Source organism: Bubalus bubalis, chromosome 3 (assembly GCF_019923935.1).
Source record: "Bubalus bubalis isolate 160015118507 breed Murrah chromosome 3, NDDB_SH_1, whole genome shotgun sequence".
Lineage (NCBI taxonomy): Eukaryota > Metazoa > Chordata > Mammalia > Artiodactyla > Bovidae > Bubalus > Bubalus bubalis.
In genome coordinates this window covers 101347952-101368986 of record NC_059159.1, presented here as the reverse complement: position 1 = coordinate 101368986, position 21035 = coordinate 101347952, and the positions used below count along the sequence as shown (strand labels likewise).

General features: G+C 37.4%; 2 protein-coding genes across 6 annotated transcripts in view; both read right to left on the bottom strand.

The window, feature by feature from the left end:
• The window catches only part of ERMP1 (endoplasmic reticulum metallopeptidase 1), a 121868-nt gene extending 117586 nt beyond the window's left edge, over window positions 1-4282 (bottom strand). Inside the window, exon 1 of the mRNA XM_045165041.1 lies at window positions 4169-4282. Within this exon, the coding sequence (XP_045020976.1) occupies window positions 4169-4182 (14 nt within the window). The 5' untranslated portion in view covers window positions 4183-4282. The remainder of the gene's footprint in view (window positions 1-4168) is intronic.
• A 2100-nt stretch (window positions 4283-6382) lies between these two features.
• Window positions 6383-21035, bottom strand: part of KIAA2026 (KIAA2026 ortholog) — a 116114-nt gene continuing 101461 nt past the window's right edge. For all 5 annotated transcript variants that reach the window (XM_006080597.4, XM_006080598.4, XM_025279072.3 and 2 more), the window contains 3 exons: window positions 18989-19104; window positions 11794-11984; window positions 6383-10668 (listed from right to left, as the gene is read on the bottom strand). In XM_006080597.4, the coding sequence (XP_006080659.3) occupies window positions 7028-10668; window positions 11794-11984; window positions 18989-19104 (3948 nt within the window). In that variant the 3' untranslated portion in view covers window positions 6383-7027. The remainder of the gene's footprint in view (window positions 10669-11793; window positions 11985-18988; window positions 19105-21035) is intronic.

Below are 21035 nucleotides of genomic sequence, written 5' to 3'. Positions count from 1 at the left end.
ACATATTATTATCTGTCTAATGTTTTTCTTCTAACCAAGCTCATTTCAAGTTTTTTGGCTTAACTTATATCACCACTCTAAATGGAAAACCAGTATCACTTTTTGTAAGTAGGGAATAAAGATAAAAAAGAAGATAATGAAAGCAAATTACTTTCATTGGAACCTAGAAAGATACTGATGATCACAGCAGGCCATCAACTTGAGACCTGCCCTCATTATTAAATAGGAAGATTAGCAAGAATCAGAGAAAATCTTTTGACATAATTAGAATTAAGAACGTGTGACACAAATTTCCAGAAAATAATCAAGGAGAGAATTTACTGCATATAAATTGAGGAATGTCCCAAAGTGCACAAAAATATTAGTCATATACATCAGAAGGATGATCCCTAGAAAGTATGGCCTTGAGAAAGAGCTGGAAAGCACTTCCTTTTATCAAAGCTGGATTGTCTCCCATGAGAAAAAAAGCTCAAAAAAGTTGTTTAGCAGCTGAAGGTACAAGTCCATCCCAAACTCCCCAACTATCCTTCCCTCTCCAACCCTCCCACCAGCAACCATAAGTTCATTCTCTAAGTCTGTGAGTCTCTTCCTATTTTGTAAGTTCATTTGTATCATGTCTTTTTAGATTCCACATATAATGGAACTCTGCTCACTGTTATGTGGGGCCTGGATGGGACGGTGTTGGGGGAGAATGGATACATACAGTTCTGTATGGCTTTGCTGTTCACCTGAAACTATTACGACATTGTTAATCGGTTATAACTCAATACAAAATAAAAAGTTAAAAAAAAAAAGAAAGAAAGTTGTCTGGCAGTTACTGAGCTAAGAAGATAAAATAATCAAAACAGAAAAAATTGGCTGGAGCAGTTTAAATCCAGCTTTTCCTAAGTTTCCCACACTATTCCACATGTATCCCTGGACAGAGGTAGAAGAGTTATTAGGAGATTCTGAATCACCAGGTCCCCAAGGAAGACAGAGGGTTAAGCTCTCACCCTGAACAGTTCCCATGTCTTTTTAACCTCACCTCTCTTTTGATACCATTACTGGGAGGTATCAGGTCCTCACATCACCTGGTCAACTCACCTAGTAGTCAATCGGTCTTCCTCTGTCTCAGCTGTCGCTCAGCCGTGTCTGACTCTTTGAGACCCCATGGACTGCAGCATGCCAGGCTTCCCTGTCCATCACCAACTCCTGGAGCTTGCTCAAACTTATGTCTGTAGAGTCCATGATGCCATCCAACCATCTCCTCCTCTGCCATCTCCTTCTCCTGCCTTCAATCTTTCCAAGCAGCAGGGTCTTTTCCAATGAGTCAGTTCTTCGCATCAGGTGGCCAAAGTATTGGAGTTTCAGCTTCAGCATCAGTCCTTTCAGTGAATATTTAGGACTGATTTCCTTTAGGACTGACTGGCTTGATCTTCTTGCAGTCCAAAGGACTCTCAAGTCTTCTCCAACACCACACTTCAAAAGCATGAATTCTTCGGCACTCAGCTTTCTTTAGAGTCCAACTCTCACATCCACACGACTACTAGAAAAATCACAGCTTTGACTATATGGACTTTTGTCGGCAAAGTAACGTCTCTGCCTTTTAATATGCTGTCTAGGTTGGTCATAGCTTTTCTTCCAAGGAGCAAGTGTCTTTTAATTTCATGGCTGCAGTCATCATCTGCAGTGATTTTGGAGCCCAAGAAAATAAAGTCTGTCATTCTTTCCCCATCTATTTGCCATGAAGTGATGGGAACAGATGCCACGATCTTAGTTTTTTTGAATGTTGAGTTTTAAGCCAAGTTTTTCATTCTCTTTCACTTTCGAGACTCTTTAGTTCTTTGCTTTCTGCCAAAAGGGTGGTGTTATCTGTGTATCTGAGGTTATTGATATTTCTCCCTGCAATCTTGATTCCAGCTTGTGTTTCTTCCAGTCCGGCATTTCGCAATGATGTACTCTGCATATAAGTTAAATAAGCAGGGTGACAATATACAGCCTTGATGTACTCCTTTCCCAATTTGGAACCAGTCTGTTGTTCCATGTCCAATTCTAACTGTTGCTTCTTGACCCGCATAGATTTCTCAGGAGGCAGGTAAGGTAGGCTGGTATTCCCCTGGGAATACCTGGTAATCCCAGGTAAGGTGGTCTGGAATTCCCAATTTCCATCTTGAATTCCCCAATTCTCTTTAAGAATTTTTCACAGTTTTTTTTTTGATCCACAAAGTCTTTGGCATAGTCAATAAAGCAGAAGTAGATGTTTTTCTGGAACTCTTGCTTTTTCGATGATCCAACGGATGTTGGCAATTTGATCTCTGGTTCCTCTGCCTTTTCTCAAACAGCTTGAACATCTGGAAGTTCATGTTCATGTACTATTGGAACCTGGCTTGGAGAATTTTTAGCATTACTTTGCTGGCATGTGAAGATGAGTCCAATTGTGTGGTAGTTTGAACATTCTTTGACATTGCCTCTCTTGGGGATTGGAATGAAAACTGAACTTTTCCAGTCCTGTGGCCACTGCCGAGTTTTCCAAATTTATTAACATTTACTATGTGGCAGGCATTATCTCACCTAATTCTCAAGCTATCATGAATAGTAATTTAATTATCTTCACTCACATTACTTTTGTTTTCAAAGCTTCCTTAGCTTCCTAACTACTTTCAGCATATTTTTCAGTCCTCTTTCACCCAACACAAGTTAATTTTTAATCCTTCTTCATTAATCCTCTTAACCCATATTATTCTATTCAAACCCAAAGGTTCTGTTCCATGTTCTTTGCACTTTTCCTTTTTAAAAATTGAGGTACAATTGACATATAACCACATCAAGTTAACATTCACTACACAGTTACGATTTTTTCTTCTTGTGGTGCGAACTTTTCAGATCTACTCTCTTAGCCACTTTCAACTATACAGTAGTGTTGTTAACTTCCTTGTGATTTTCTGCGACTTGAGTCTCTGCAGGCTGAATTCTAAACATATTCTTTTATCTCAATACAACCACCTTGTGTATGAAATCTCTGGCAGCTCCCTACTAAACTCTTAGTTCTTTATTCCTCTGACATTTACTTTTAACTTGTTATATTCTTTTGCTTTTTGTGGGACAGGGATGGAAACTTACCTATGTTGTTACTACAGCCTCTTTTGTATTATATGGTTCTCAATAAATGTGTAGAATGAGTTTATACAACTCTTCAGATTTGATTTTACATTGAAAGTTATGCCTTCAGTTTATGTTGATAACTATATATATTAAGAATGATATTAAAGGGACTTCCCTAGTGGTTCAATAGTTAAGACTCCGTGTTCCCAATGCAGAGGGCCTGGGTTCAATCCCTGGTCAGGGAACGAGATCCTGCATGCTGCAACTAAGAGCGTGCATGCCTCAATGAAGACTTACCACCCCCATCAAAACAATGATATTATACGTAAGAAAACACATAGTTTCGGCTCTCTAGCACTTCATATATTATTTTTAACTATAGATTTAATTATAGATTTTCAGAGTCTGTCTCCAAGTTAAACTATAAGAACCTGAACCATACCATCCCCTTCAGCTTTCTTGTTAGTAAACAACCAAGCATCAAGCACTATGGTAGATATAAATGCTTTTTGACAAAATGAGGAAAAATACCTGGGGCAGATGACAGCCTAATAGCAACAATGAGGCTTCAGGTTCAAGTGATGGCAAAACAACTTCTGCTATGAAGGTAAGTTATATATCATTTCTGTATTATAGTACAGTATACTTTTTAATAACTAAACTCCCCATATTTTTTAGATCACTTTCAGATCCTGCCACCTTCTCAAGCTTTTAATATTAACTATATCTTGATTACTCTAAGTCAATGACAAACTAGATTGTAAACCTTTTCATTTATCTTAGCGTATATTATAGCCGTCACTGCTTTGATCATAAAACTATTGATGTCAATTATGAATTAAATACACCAATAAAATTAGAGCCTTGGAATGAAAACAGAGATCTAAACAGCCACTTAGTATTTTATATATATACTAAATCACAAAGGAAAATTTTTTGGTAGGAAAAGTCATAAGGAATGAGAGAAAAGAGCTAATACATGAGAGAAAGGAATGTTATTTCAGCATGTTTAACTTAGCATTTAAAATGATACTGAATACTGACATCCAAATGGCTTATTAATTCTATACTAAATGTGGAAACTTACCCTTCTAGGTTCATGAAGTCCTGCAGGTAGCATTGTGGCAATTTTTCTTCCTTTACATGGACACTTCAATGGATGACCTTTAAAGAATACTAAATGATAACCCTGAACACAAAGAACTGGGAAATTTGACTTTGCACTCTTTGGCCAAGATCCCAGAAATCCACGTGACTTACGAAACTGGAAGCAGAGGAAAAAGATTTTGACTTTTTGATTATATAAATCCATTAATTTAGTCACATTTCTAGTAAAAATGGGGTATTACTTTTTAAAAAGTAAACTAGACCTTAAATAATATAAGCTAACTAGATTCCTCATTCATTCAACAAATGCATATTGAATACCTACTGTGTGCCAATTGCTGGGGTGACAATGATGAAGACTAATGAGGTCTCTCTCTCTTTTTAAGGAAGACAGGCTGTAAATAATTGTATACAAATAATTTTATTACAGCTTTGAAGGAGTTCCATGTACTTCTCACTCTATGACCTCAATCTGAGTGACTGCAATAACATGATGCTGGCTGGCATAAGGAGATAGAGTTATGTAATACATAATGAGCATATATAATGAAACATTAAGTCAAAGAGAACATCTGGGAAGACCGTGAAGTCTTGAACTTTCTAGGAACTGAAAGAAAACTACAGTACAGAAAGCAAGGAGGAGGGTCAATTAAAATTAAGCTGGAGAGTGAAGCAGGCACAGACTGAAGATCCCTAAGTAGGGAGGAGGGACTTTAAGGTTCACCATACCACACAGGGCTTTGATAGTCATATTAGGATTTTGATTTAGGAGTTAGAAAAGAATTAGTGGTTAATAAGTGAGAGCCTTCACTGGGAATAAAGTAAGTCATAAGTAATTAAGTAGTTTCTGGAAGTGATCTAGAGAATTCTTCTCAGACAAAAGATGAACTGTTTTAAAGATTTAAAAAGTTGAGTAGGTAAATCAATGCAGTGTATTCAAACATCACCCACTTCTCCCTGAAATCCAACCACTGTTTCTAAACTGACTAGGAAATGGGGAAGGTGACTAGAGTACAACATAGACATGATTAGCAAAGTTACTGCCTTAGAGTATGAATACAGGCTTTTGAGAGACTTTAACAACTTTCCAGGAATATTCTCACTGCCCTCTTCATTTTGATAACTAATAAATTTCAGTGTAGTTTCAAAAGAAGTCTTCAGGCCTACTCTTCCATACCATCTTCAACCTTGGACTATTAACTCCATGTGATGAGGTTTAATAATATCACTACAAATTGAATGTGGACGAGTATGCAATCATTATCCCAAATAAGATAATGGATACAAACATTGAGTAAGTATAAAATCTACCTTTTATTTAAGATGAGGCAAATCTGAAATACCATAATGTTAAACCCCAAGAGTAAGCTGACCCATAAACACTGCTTTACCATGAAATTTAAGTAACTGCTCTGTACTGAAAAATATGCAAAAGAGGAGGGAGTATTCATAAATAATCTGAAAAGGTGCTTGCATTTGTCATTCTAAACTAAAAAAAATTCATGTTTTTAAATATCATTTTGGAAAATCACCATGAACCAACCCCTCAATGTAAAAATAAATGTATCAGGGGAAATTAGGTGAAGGGTACGTGAAACTTCTCGTACTATCATTGCAACTTCTTCTGAATCTAAAATTATTTAAAAAGTTGAAAAAACATATTTGGCTTAAGCTTCCTTACTTTGATCAATGTAGAATTTGGTGATGAATTAAGAAAAAAAAGTTAAAACAATGAAATCCAGAGTGAAATTTTAAAGCAGAAGTCATGTAAAGTTATGCAAAAAGAATTTAAAGCATTAGGTTCAAATACTGAATATACCATCCACTTGAAGAAGGAAATGACAACCCACTCAGTGTTTCTGCCTGGAGAATTCCATGGACAGAGGAGCCTGGAGGTCTTAAGTCCATGGGGTCGCAAAGAGTCGGACATGATTGAAGCGACTTAGCACAGCACATACCATCCACTAGCTGAGTGACCTAGGATACACCATTTAAAATTTCAAGATTACTGTGAAAGTCAAATGAGATATGTGGAAACAAAGTTTGTAAATTGTAAAGCCTTGTAAAAATGCTGTTTGTGATTCAAATTTCCTAGCTTAAAATTCCTTTTTGTAAAGATCTGTCCTCATTTTATATCATGTTATCTTTCAACAGAACAAGAACGCACTTCAAAAATGGTATTCAAACAAGGAAATACAGCAACTCAGTTTATTACATGCAGATTCTTCTGCATTGATGCTAACAGTTCACTGGTCCAAAATTACTAAAATACTTAAAAAACTATACATTATGTAAACAAAACATAAATAAGACAGCATAGTTCTTTGTACATATAGTTTAGTACAGGTTGTTAAGGATTTAGGGATATGTACAATTTTACACAATGGACTGCATTTTCACAATGCATAAATATATATATATATATTTTTTTTTTACAGAAACAAAAATATTATTCCACTAAAGACACAGAATATTGTATCAGAGATACACGCTGCAACAGTCCAAATTCAAGAAGAAACATGTCGATGCAGGTGTGCAAAACCCTAGCTTATTCCAAACTAGTCAAACTTGACTGTTCAATTTATGTCGTATAGACAGGTAAATCCTGTCTATTTTAAACAAATAACCTTTGAAAACATATTCATACCAATGAGTGAAATGGAACACATTTTTTCCTCCCCAAGAAAATCAAAGCCTTGTTGCAAGCTAATGAAAAGATACATTAACACACACACAAACTATGTATAGTATGTTTTCAACAGTATAATAAACAGTTAAAATTTTTATGGGAGTCAAAACAATGCCCCATTATTTAAAAACTGGCTCGTTTAGTCTAAATTCAAGATGCAGCTGTGTCAGGCTTCTCTAAGCCAGATGACTGAAAAGCAGGGAAGACAGAGGCAGGATTTCGACTGGCAGATACAATTTGAGAGAGTGATGGAGAGACTGAAGAAACCTTAGATGCTGGAGTATTTATGGTATTCAAAATGGCTCCTTCTGGGCTGACCAGTAATTTTTTGACTGACGTGTCCAAATGAAATACTGAAGTGTTACTTGGCAGTGGAGGATTACTAGAACAAATGGCAGAAACCAAAGATGTCTTAGCCAAAAGAGTTGCTGGAGGAGACTTAATTACTGAAGTCAGTGACACCGTTGGTACAGGAGGTGGAACAGAAACTTTAGCAGTTGGGTTTATGATTTGTGGTGCTGCAGGTATTGTGGATAGAGAACTTGCATTCCCAAGAGAGTTTACAATTTTTGTAGAGCTTTTTAGACAATGTTTTACAGGTTGCCCACTTAAAGAATTATTTGATGCTAGTGTGATCTTCTGGGCCAGGTTATCTACTGGCGTAGGCTGAGCACCTTGGCCACTATTAAGAACTAAGGGAGGTCCATATTTTGGATTAGTAGATATAAGAAGAACATGGCTGCCTGCTCCAAGACCTTGTGGTGGAACTATAAACCGGGCTCCATTAATCATGATCTGAGTACCAGGTGCCAAAGGTGTACTGGTGTTGATGACTATTTTTTGCTGAATACAAGGTTCACTGAACTGACTCCCTATTACACTAGTTACATTTGATGGTGCTGTAGCAGTGTGAATGGCAGTGACACCTGGAGTAGGACTGTAACTAGGGGTCGATTTTAAGAAAGCAGGGGACATTTGCTGGTTTGGCAGAGAAGCAAAATTGGAAATGTTAATTATTTTACCTGGATTTGGTGAAAGGGATGGCAATTCAGTTTGAGGTTTATTTGTGTTTATATTTGTTGGCACTGTAGTTGAAACCCCCAGTGACTGAAACTGGACCGAAGTCCGAGATTGTCTTTTAGAAAGAGATACAGAACGTGTAGTTCCTGGAACTGTTGCTGCTTGTGCAACTGTGTTGATTATTTTAGGGGATACAGTCACAGGTGTAGGCAAGGCAACAGTAACAGGGATTTGCAAAGCTGATGTTAGACATTTCGGAGACACTGTTGGTTGTGTAGCTGAAATCAGAACAGATGATGCAAGATGTCCTGTTTTCACAGTTGATATAGCCACAGTGTTTCCGAGATTTGACGTGCAAAGTCTGTTTGACAAACTAGGCATAATTCTTGAAGAGGTATCATTTCCACTGACTAAAACAGGAGGTCGTGTCCCAACTGAGGCAGAGGTTGAGGTCACTGACACAGAACCCAAAGATACATTTGCTCCTGTTCCTGAAAACATGTTTATTGTTCTTGAAGCAGAAACCACTGATTCATTAACAGGAGTAATATTTTGACTCATAAAATTTGAGCTTACTGGAATTGAACTGCCACTTGTTGACAATGGTAAAACATAGCCCTTGCTACTTTTTTCTTCTCCTTTTGAGGTTACATTTTGCAGTATGTTAATTGACGGTAGAGCTGGCACACTGCCTGAAGTATTAACAATTGCTTGGCCTATGTTTAGCCCAATTTTCACATCTTTTATCTGAGACACAGTTGGCGATGAATTTATTTTTATTGGTGTTCCCACTGTAGATGGAATTAGTACTATCTGGGGCTGTTCTGGAGACTTAACATATGTTTTACTCAATGGAGAAGGAAGAGCTTGTTTTAATGGTTCTGCTACAATAGTTGGGGTTGAAGTGCCACTGGGAATTGCAGCATTTATAAAAACTAATTTCTGGGCAGAAACACCTGGAGATGTTGGTGCAGGTGCCACATTAATCGAAGTTCCACTGCCAGAAGAAAGAACAGATGGAGCTGACACCAGCATAAGTTTCTGCACTGGAGTCCCACTGATAGTATCTCCATTTGCTGTTGCTGTTGCTTCTGATCTTGTAACAGGGTAACTTTTTGTGACATAATCTACTTGCTGATGTTTAGCTGGTGTACGAATAACATTTGAACTGGTTTGTCCAAAATTTCCTGTTGATACGTTAATTACACTTACCGAACTATTTGCTGTTGATGATAATAGAGGGCTAGAAGAAACAGAGGACTTTAAGGGAGAGGAGGGCATGGGTGAAGTTTTATCTATCATATGGCCCAAATTACCACTGCAGGAAGGTTGGCTTAATGTAAATTTAAGATTTTTCCCTGTGGATGGATTAAAGCCAGCTGGAATGGAAACAGAAGTAAGTGCTTGGCCAAAAGATGGGAGACTAGATGTAGCAGTTGTTCCAGCTACTGACGAAAAAGCAGATGATGATGAAGCTGTTGATTTTGGTACCAGAAATGCCTGAAGCTGAGGAGCAATAGTGAAAACTGAACTTGAAGATAAACTGTTGGGTGAATTCTGATCTGGATTGGTCTGTACTTTTACAACTCCCGTGTTTCCACCTCGTGTCCTAACAAGAATTGACTGTGAATCTCTTATACACACAGTTTTCAGTTCTTGCTTTGCTTCAGAAGAATCAGCAGTTTGTTGTGCAAAACAGTTGAGGGAACTACCGGAATTTGTAGATCCATTTAGTGTTGTTGCTGATAACTGAGGCTGAACTGTTGAGGAAATGGTGGGTGAAGCAATGGGCTGTGGGAACACGGTGGCTGAAACTGTGTTCTTGACTTTTCCTACCTCACTCTGGCTAGTCTTAACTGGTGGTGCTAACAAATTACTTATGGAGGTTACAGATGTCAAAGACTGTGGTCTAGCACTACTCACATTTGACAAAGGGGTAACTGTCTTGTTGAAAGCTGTATTAGGTAGTTGGGTAGAAACAGTTCCTGTTGGGTTGACAAGAACTGATGGTAAAGAAGAGTTTACATTTGCTGTCTGTGGGAAAGATGAACCATGTTGTTCTGTACCTTTTTGCTGAAGTGGTGGTATTTCTTTTGCAACTGCTTTCCCTTCCTTGTGCTGAATCACAAAATTCTTAGGCAGAATGAGAATCTGTTGCATAATTTTTTCTCCTGATTTAGGATCTAGCATAGGTTGCATCTGAATCTTTACAGAGCTGTTATGAAGATCTATGGGCAACCACTGACCACAGGGCATTTTGTATACCATCTGTAAAGGACCTTTTGTACTGGTGTGGCAGGTCAATGCTGGCTTTATGGGGCTTGCTTCTGGAGGAGATATAACTGGCTTTTCCACAGCAGGGGCACTTCTACCTGTGGAAGGGGGCAGTTGATTTGTTAAGGTCACTTTGTTCCCAATATTCTTTGCAAGCAAGGCCTGAATAGGTTTGGTCCCTTTCTGGAGAGTAGACACTGGTGTTGAATCCAATGAGGCAAACGACTCTGGACACAGTGGCTCTGTATGCTTTGATTCATTCAAACAGTCCATCTGCACATCACCTTCTACATTCTCAACCACTGTCTCATTTGTGCTTAACTTTGCTTTCTTCCTTGGGGAAAGCTCTTTTGTGCTATCATCCAGGTAACTAATTTGCTTGGACTGTCGTTTAAGTGTTTTAGGCAGTGTCTTCAGTACATCTTTAGAAGGCAATTCCTTTTTCAACAACTTACTTCTGGCCATAGGAAAATCTATTTCTGACAATTTCATATCATCTGAAAATGATAAAAACAAGCATTTTGTTTATATAAAACAACAACTGAATAGCAATGATAAGATCAATTATTAAAAAAAGAAAGTCAATCTCTGATCCAGCGATTTATTAAAAAAACTGTAGTGCGATTCAAAAGTCTCAGTACCACGGATGGAAATTAAGGTAAGGAGACCGTTGACATGATTATCCTCATATTGTAACCATTCCCAAGAACAACATATTATTAATGAGAAAATTATGTTTGGTCAGATTCTGCTGCCAGTACAAGTGTAAAAGGACTTTACAACTTGAGATACTCAAGCCAGCAATTAGGGCTCAGAATTTAGAGTAGACTAGTACTCTACTAGTCTACTTTTCTCCTTCTAGACAAAGAAATCTTCGTATCAAAGAGAGATGTTTCTCCCTATTTTCTTTTTTTTAGAGAGAGAGACTGTAAAGAATAAAAAACATTCAGTTTTTTTCTGCTGTTCAATTATTCCTACTGTAAAAAATTTATGTTCATATCTGGTCAAACTGGGCTGATGAGAAGTTACACCTTTTCAATTCACCAAAGACATGAAATGTAATAGGTTAATACATTTCTAAGCACAAATTTTCATACCTATCAGATAACTAAGGAAAGTTATTTAACTGGATTTACAGAATAATATAATCTGACAAATTGAAAGGAATTAAAGATAATCTTATCCAGCCTCCTTATAAGAATGAGGTGTCCACTCTAGTCACATTAGGTCATCAACATAAAAAACAAAAACAAAAGACACTTCACAATTATTAGGGACTTGCCAAGTTCCATTTAAGCAACATCACATATAGTGTTTCAAAAATAATAACAATAAAAAGAAGAGGATACACCTATTTCAAAGGGATTGTATATTAATGATGTGTGGTCTGTACTGAGCAATAACATGCCTATAGTTTGGAGTCAGGTACTGGTTCTAGAAACTCCTAGAACAGTAATAATGACTCCAATGAACCTTTAATAAGACATTAGCACACCTTCAAACATAATAGATTTCCCCAATCAATAAACCTCATTAACCAGACTATCTTCTATCTCCACAAAAGATACTAAAATTTCTCTTTGTGCTTGTAGTGTTGATTTAAAGAAAGTTTGAATGCCCACCTAAATCAAAATGATCCTTCTCCAGGATATCTAGAGGTTCTGTGGTGTCTACAGACTTGCTACTGATTTCTACTTTAGGGGTTTCTCTTCCAGGATCTCCTTCACCTTCTTCACTAGTCCACAGTTCTCTAGCAAATTTATCATGATCAGGCTGTCTTCTAAAATCATCATAGTCTTTCTTTAGGCGACTCCTGAAATAAAATATTCAGCATAAAAATACGTATGTGTTAATCTCTTGGAAGCTAAAGTAACTCAACATTTCAAACTATTTATTTCAGTATTTTCAATTAAGTCACTAAACCTATATTTTAATCAAGTGTGTGTAAGATGCCAATGATGATTGTTCAAGAAGACACAACACAGGGTGTAGACATAGGAAACTTAAAGATTGTATCTGTAAAGTATTTGCACATACCACCCACTGTCATTTTAAAGGCTACTGGGAGACCTATTAAATGTGAACATGTGAAAAAGATTAACTTTTTTTTCTAGCTACACTGATAGACTTGAGATAGTCTTAAAATTGATTATAATACTGTTTAAAAGGTCACTTAAAAGCGTTAATCAAAAAATTCTAAGAAACAATATTTATTATTTTTGACTCCTACAAAGAGTAACAAACAAAAATAATCCTTCATTTAATACTGAAAGCAATCCTATCTAAACCTTGGGTCTCACTAGAATTTTTTTTTTTAATTAAGTATAGGGAAACAAAGCTGGAAAGTGATTTTTCACAAAGCTGGAAAGTGATCCTTTTCAAATAAAAACATAGTACTTATGTTTCTATGAGACTACAAGAAACAGAAACATTTCCAAGTGATTGCATGGTATTTTAAAAATCCTTTATTATTCATTTGCTTTCAGTTGAGTTTCTCTATTCTACTTTAATCTTTGTTTATTTTGTTTGTTTAAAAAAATCTGAACATACTTTCTCCAATTTACTTTTGCTACAAATCCCTATCTGTGCATACTGGAGTTTAAATCTCACCTCTGTCACTAAGCAGTTTTAAGACTTCAGACAAGTTCCTTAAACTTTCTAAGCATCAGTTTACTTATGTGTACAAAGATACTTATCTCATAGTTATGTGTGGCACATAAAAATTTAACAAATGTTAGTTAATAATTACTTTCAATTTATTTACGTTTCAATGATTGCTTAAGGGTTTTACAGAGCAGATAAGAGCTATAAGATAATAGACTGGATTATCAAAAGATAACTAAATTTAATTTCCTTTTGGCATCCGGTCCCATCACTTCATGGGAAATAGATGGGGAAACAGTGGAAACAGTGTCAGACTTTATTTTTTTGGGCTCCAAAATCACTGCAAATGGTGACTGCAGCCAGGAAATTAAAAGACGCTTACTCCTTGGAAGGAAAGTTATGTCCAACCTAGAGGCATATTCAAAAGCAGAGACATTACTTTGCCAACAAAGGTCCGCCTAGTCAAGGCTATCGTTTTTCCTGTTGTCATGTATGGATGAGAGTTGGACTGTGAAGAAAGCTGATTGCCGATGAATTGATGCTTTTGAACTGTGGTGTTGGAGAAGACTCTTGAGAGTCCCTTGGACTGCAAGGAGATCCAACCAGTCCATTCTGAAGGAGTTTTGGAGGGATTTCTTTGGAGGGAATAATGCTGAAGCTGAAACTCCAGTACTTTGGCCACCTCATGTGCAGAGTTGACTCACTGGAAAAGACTCTGATGCTGGGAGGGATTGGGGGCAGGAGGAGAAGGGGACGACAGAGGATGAGATGGCTGGATGGCATCACTGACTCGATGGATGTGAGTCTGAGTGAACTCCGGGAGTTGGTGATGGACAGGGAGGCCTGGTGTGCTGCCATTCATGAGACTGGACTGAACTGAACTGAACTGAACTGAAAGGGGGGTAGTATAAAGTTTCTCCCTTCTCAGTCTTCTTCGCACCTTGGCTAAAAACTTTGCTCTTTATTTCACAGAAAATGGAAGCAGCAATCAGACAAGAATTTTCATATGCTCACACCTTGTCTGCAACTTAAGACCTTCATCTGTACTCATATTCTCCATCTAACCCCCTCATATTCTCTAAGCTAACCCCTCCAACTTATGCATCCTCCCTCAACTAGTCAAGAATCTCCAAAGTACCTTCCATTGTCTGATCCATTTCTGCCTCTCTATTTGATCATTTCCACCAGTATACAAACATGTTATTTCTCCCAGGAAGAAAAACAAACAAGGACAAAAACAAAAACTAAAGCACTCTCTTGACTGCAACTTGTCCTTCCAGGTACTGCCCTATTTCTCTGCTCTACTTTTATAGAAAAACTCCCAATTCCTCATCCCTCATTCTCTTCAAAAGACTAAGACTTTTACCCTCATTTTCCTCAGTTCATCATGAGCAGTTTCCTTTTTGAAACCTTTTTTTTAACCTGTTTCTAAAACATCACTATTTCTCTTGGTTATGCTCCATCTTGCTGAATACTCCTCCTCAGTATCTTCTGCTGAGTCCTACCATCTCCACCACATCTAAATGCTGGAATGTCCCAGGGTTCAGTCTCTTAACTGTGCTCATACACTAGGTGATTTCTATTATCTCATAGCGTAAGTATCATCTATATCCTGACAACCCCCAAATTTATATCTTTAGTCTGGCTTACTCCCTTGAATTGCGACTCATATACTAAACTGCTTATTCAGTATCTCCAATTAGATGGCTGAAAGGGATATCAAACTTAACATGTTGAAATCCTAACTCCTCAATCCATCCCCTCCCCAAAATTCTTTGTTTCCTCTATCTCAACTAATGGCAATTTCATTACTCTAGCTGTTTAGATAAAAATATTGGCACCACCTTTTTCTCATTTTTTTCTGATACTCCATATGCAAGTCTTAAGGAAATTCTACCAATCCTACTTTCAAGATATATCCAGAATTCAACCACTCTTTGCTGTTTGCATTGCTACTATTGTCGTCCAAGCCACTATCATTTTTCACCTGGACTACTGCTAAGTGTAACTGATTTCCTGCCTGTATCTTTGTGCCACTCTAATCTCAACCAAGTAGGCAGAAGGGAGTACTTTAAAAAAAGTCAGATCATGTAATTCCTGTTTAAAACCCTTCAAAGGCTTTTTGTCTCAGAGTAAAAGCCAAACTCCTTAAATTCCTATCTGGTCTGGCTGTGTTGGTGTTCAGTCATTATTTCCGACTCTTCGCTACCCATGGACTGTAGCATGCCAGGCTCCTCTGTCCTCCACTATCTCCCAGAGTTTGCTCAAATTCATGTCCACTGAGTTGGTGATGCTATTTAACCATCTCATCCTCTGATGCCCTGCTTCTGCTGAAGGTCCAATACTTTGGCCACCTGATGTGAAGAGCTGACTCACTGGAAAAGACATGATCTGGCTACCTTTCTCTGTATTTCTCTGACTCTCAACTCTTACCACTTTCCTTCTCATTCACTCAGCTCTCCTTATGCTCATCCCTTTGCATTTCCTACAAATGTCAAACATGCTTTCAACCTTAGAGTTTCTGCATCTTAGATATCCACATGGTTCTCTTCCCTATTTCCTTCAGGTCTCTTCAAATACCAACTCATCAAGGAAACTTTACCCAATATCCTATAAAAAGAGCAATCATTATCCCATCTAAACCAAGCATTTCTTTCTTTTTTAAAAAGTATTTATTTATTTTTGGCTGTGTTGGGATTTTGTTGCCACGCCTGGGCTTTCTCTAGTTGTGGTGAGTGGGGGCTTCTCTCTACTTGTGATGCACGGGCTTCTCATTGCAGTGGCTTCTCTTGTTGAGAAGCATGGGCTCTAGGGTGTGCAGGCTTCAGTGCTTGCAACACATGGGCCCTAGAATGTGGTGGCTTCAATAATTGTGGCCCATGGGCTTCATTGCTCCAAAGCAAGTGAAATCTTCCTGGACCAGGGATCAAACCTGTGTCCCCTGCATTGACAGATGGATTTTTAACCACTGGACCACCAGGGAAGTCCAAAGCAAGCATTTCCTTTTTTTTTTTTTTTTTTCTGTATAGCACAGTGAACTATATTCAATATCCTGTGATAAACCATTACGAAAAAGATGAAAAAGAATACAGTATATAGATGAGTCACTTTGCTGTGTAGCAGAAATCAACACAACATTGTAAATCAACTATACTTGAATAAAATACATGTCAAACATTTTAATTATAGGATAATTGCTTTACAACACTGTGTTGGCTTCTGCCTTACATTAACATGAACCAGCCATAGGTGTACGTAAGTTCCTTCCCTCGTGAACGTCCCTCCTTCTAGTTGTCACCTCATCCCACCCCTCTAGTTGTCACAGAGCACCTGATTTGAGTTCCCCACGTCATGCAGCAATTTTCCACTGCCTATCTATTTTACATATTGTAATTTATATGCAAAATAAGTATATCTTATTCCCTTTAACCAGCTTCATTTTTCTTCACAGCACTTATCGTATCTGGCATTTGAGTTTGTCTGAATATAAATAACTAGTAAGGAGATTCAATCAACAACAATAAAATCTCTAGACATGTCTCCAAAGACACATAAATTGCCAATAAGCACTTAAAAAATGTACTCAACTTCACTAATTATTAGGGAAGTAGAAATCCAAACTACAGTGATATATACCACATTATACTCATTAGGATGGCTATTAAAAAAAGAAAATAACAAATGCTGGTGAGGATGTGGAGAAACTGGAACTCTTGTACATTTATGATGGGAATGTAGAATTGTACAGACACTATAGAAAACAACATGATAGTTCCTCAAAAAATCAGGTTTATGATGTCTATCTTCTTTGTGAAATGCGCCTTCTATCATTTAAAATATTCATCTTTGTTTCATTTAGAAAGAAATTAAAAGTAGAATTACCATAGTCCACTTCTAGGTATACATCCCCAACATTTGAAAGCATGGTCTTAGATATTTGTACACCCATGTTCACAGCAGCATTATTCATAATAACTAAAACATGAAAAGCCTCCCAAATGCCCATTACAGATGAATGAATAAGTAAAATGTGGTATATGCATAAAATGCAATATTCAGTTCAGTTGTTCAGTCGTGTCCAACTATTTGCGACCCCATGGTCTACAGCTTGCCAGGCATCTCTGTCTATTACCAACTCCTGGAGTTTACTCAAACTCATGTCCATTGAGTTGGTGATGCCATCCAACCATCTCATCCTCTTTTGTCCCCTTCTCCTCCCGCCTTCAATCTTTCCCAGCATCAGGGTCTTTTCAAATGAGTCTTTTTTTTTTTTTTAATTCAGTCTTTAAAAGGAAGTAAACTCTACAACACAGATGAACCTTGAAAACACTATGATAAGTGAAATAAAGACAGTCACAAAAAGACAAATATTTTATATTATATGATGTACTTAGAGTGATGCTAAGGCCCACTTGACTTCACATTTCAGGATGTCTGGCTCTAGGTCAGTGATCACACCACCATGATTATCTTGGTTGTGAATATCTTTTTTCTACAGTTTCTTCTGTGTATTCTTGCCATCTCTTCTTAATATCTTCTGCTTCTGTTAGGTCCATACCATTTCTGTCCTTTATCGAGCCCATCTTTGCATGAAATGTTCCCTTGGTATCTCTAATTTTCTTGAAGAGATCTCTAGTTTTTCCCATTCTGTTGTTTTCCTCTATTTCTTTGCATTGATCGCTGAGGAAGGCTTTCTTACCTCTTCTTGCTATTCTTTGGAACTCTGCATTCAGATGTTTATATCTTTCCTTTTCTCCTTTGCTTTTCGCTTCTCTTCTTTTCATAGCTATTTTTAAGGCCTCCCCAGACAGCCATTTTGCTTTTTTGTATTTCTTTTCCACAGGGATGGTCTTGATCCCTGTCTCCTGTACAATGTCATGAACCTCCGTCCATAGTTCATCAGGCACTCTATCAGATCTAGTCCCTTAAATCTATTTCTCACTTCCACTGTATAATCATAAGGGATTTGATTTGGGTCATACCTGCAGATGACACCACCCTAATGGCAGAAAGTGAAGAGGAATTAAAAAGCCTCTTGATGCGAGTGAACGAGGAGAGTGAAGTTTAAATTGACTTAAAGCTCAACATGCAGAAAACGAAGATCATGGCATCTGGTCCCATCACTTCATGGCAAATAGATGGGCAAACAGTGAAAACAGTGTCAGACTTGATTTTTTTGGGCTCCAAAATCACTGCAAATGGTGATTACAGCCATGAAATTAAAAGATGCTTACTCCTTGGAAGGAAAGTTATGACCAACCTAGATAGCATATTCAAAAGCAGAGACATTACTTTGCCAACAAAGGTCCACCTAGTCAAGGCTATGGTTTTTCCAGTAGTCATGTATGGATGTGAGAGTTGGACTGTGAAGAAAGCTGAGTGCCGAAGAATTGATGCTTTTGAACTGTGGTGCTGGAGAAGACTCTTGAGAGTCCCTTGGACTGCAAGGAGATCCAACCAGTCCATTCTGAAGGAGATCAGCCCTGGGATTTCTTTGGAAGGAATGATGCTAAAGCTGAAAAACTCCAGTACTTTGGCCACCTCATGCGAAGAGTTGACTCATTGGAAAAGACTCTGCTGCTGGGAGGGGTTGGGGGTAGGAAGAGAAGGGGACGACAGAAGATGAGATGATTGGATGGCATCACCGACTCGATGGACGTGAGTTTGAGTGTACTCCAGGAGTTGGTGATGGACAGGGAAGCCTGGCGTGCTGCAATTCATGAGGTCGCAAAGAGTCGGACACGACTGAGTGACTGAACTGAACTGAACTGAACTTAGAGTAGTCAAAATCATAGACATAGAAAGTACAATGGTGGTTGCTAGGGGATGGGGGAAGGAAGGTACAGAGTTTCAGTTTCACAAGATGAAGAGTTCTGGAGATGGATGGGCTAAGAGAAACACAACATTATGAATGTTAAAAAAACTGGTATTAAATATACCACTGAACCATACACTTAAAACTAGTTAAGATGGTAAATTTTATTTGTGCATTTTACCACAATGAAAAAAACTGGAGGAAAAAAAATACAAACCACATAGTAGGGGTTTTGTTTAATTAACATTACCTTGTCAGGACTTAGGAAGTGCCTTGCACACAGGCTCAAAAATATCTGAACTACAAATCAATGGGATACTACTAATTCCAGGACATCTTCCATAATCATAAAGTATGAGTGTTAAACTAAGTGAAACAGATAATAAAGCTTGATTTACCTGTTTCTGTGAAAAGCTTTCATTAACTTTGGTTCCCATGGCAGCAATTCATTTAAAAGACGTATCAATGTACTATGCAATTCTTTTACAGCTTGCCTCCGATGATACCATTTGCCCTAAAAACACAATTTGAAAAGTAAATCCTTTAGATTTAATCTAAAAGTCAACACCAAGACTTATTTTCTGAGTAAAAAACAAAAAAAAAATGCTGATACCCATCAAATAAGTACATATCTCTTCTTCAGAAGGTTGCAGAAAGGAGAAAAATATCCTATAATAAATCTTCTTTGATATACTTTAAAGATTTTCAACTATACAGGAGAAATCTAAAACCCATTGAATCAAACCAGGACATAAAAAGTTTTTTAAAGCTTTTAATTGGGTCAATTATAAATATTCAATAAATCACAAAAATGCATGTAAAGATACATTCATATAATTATGTAAATTATATGGCTCATTTCTGTAATATTTTTGTTAATTTTTCCAAAAGGCTGGGGGAAAAAAAGAAAGAGAAAAACTCAAATTGTTATCATGTCCAAAAGCAGTCCTCTTAACAAACTTCCTTAGGAAATTTTACAATTATTTTATTTACAAATGTTTTCAGCACAGAAAGGCAAACAAGTGGTCACCATTTCCATTATTTTTATGCTATACTAAGGGATAATACTTGACATCCCCCCCCGCCATTTGCTAAGTATTATCCTAAGTATTTCATTCATATATGGAGAGAAAGAGACAGGGAGAGAGATTGAGTGAGCATGAGTGTGTACACGAAAGAGCAGTTACAAAAACCTTCTAAGGTGTGTGCATTTTTAGTCTTACTTAACAAATGATGAAACTAAGGGTCAGCGAGATTAAATGACTTGTTTAAAGGTTCTCTGACTTAAACCCAGATCTGCCTGTTGGTGTAGTCCAGGTTCTAGAACTAACTATATCACTACCTCCTAAAAACTGTATCACATAAATTCAGTCTGACACAGGTTATAAAAATCTCTAGTAAAGATATATTTCACCGTACCCATAAAATTATTTGCATACCATAGGAACAATAAGATTATAGAAGTTATATCTTTAGGTAAGCTACTGCTCCACATCTATCAACATCACCACCACTATCACTATTATCATTTACTGTTATATAACCATGTTGTAATTTTTATTTGGTAAACAGCTTTGAAATATAATTTACATACCACACAGTCCACTCATTTTACTTCATTTATAACAAAAACATACAAGTAAATGTTATAGATCACATTCAACCTGCATAAAACTAGCTTTCATCCCACAGGAACTCTGAGTCACATTTGTATACAGGCAGAATATTAAGGCAGAAAAATAACCACTCCCTAGAGTAAAGCATAGGAGAAGGCAATGGCACCCCACTCCAGTACTCTTGCCTGGAAAATCCCATGGACAGAGGAGCCTGGTAGGCTGCAGTCCATGGGGTTGCTAAGATTCGGACATGACTGAACGACTTCACTTTCACTTTTCACTTTCATGCATTGGAGAAGGAAATGGCAACCTACTCCAGTGTTCTTGCTTGGAGAATCCCAGGGACGGGGGAGCCTGGTGGGCTGCTGCCTATGGGGTCGCACAGAGTTGGACACAACCAGTGACTTAGCAGCAGCAGAGTAAAGCATATACTAATCTGTGCATAAAATTCCCAACTTTATTTGTGTCTTCTTAGCAGCATAACAAATTATTATTATATGTGAAAAAATTTCAATAAAAGTTAATTTTTATTTCATATACTAACCTGAACAGACATCTTGTCAAAAGCTTTCTAAAAGGACCCAACTCACAACAAGTTATACCTCAAGTTATTTTTCTCAAAGGAAAGCACTCATTCTAACCCATGAAAGTAAAACTACTAGACTATGAACAATAAAACTTAGCAAAAAAATACTTTTAACCTATGGAAAGCTATCTGAGGAAGATGAAAAGGCAGATGATAGTCACCCTAAATCCTTTTTGGAATGAGGTAAGATTTTGTTTCAATAAAAAATAGAAAATAGGTAGATGGAGAAGACTTTTCCCTTTA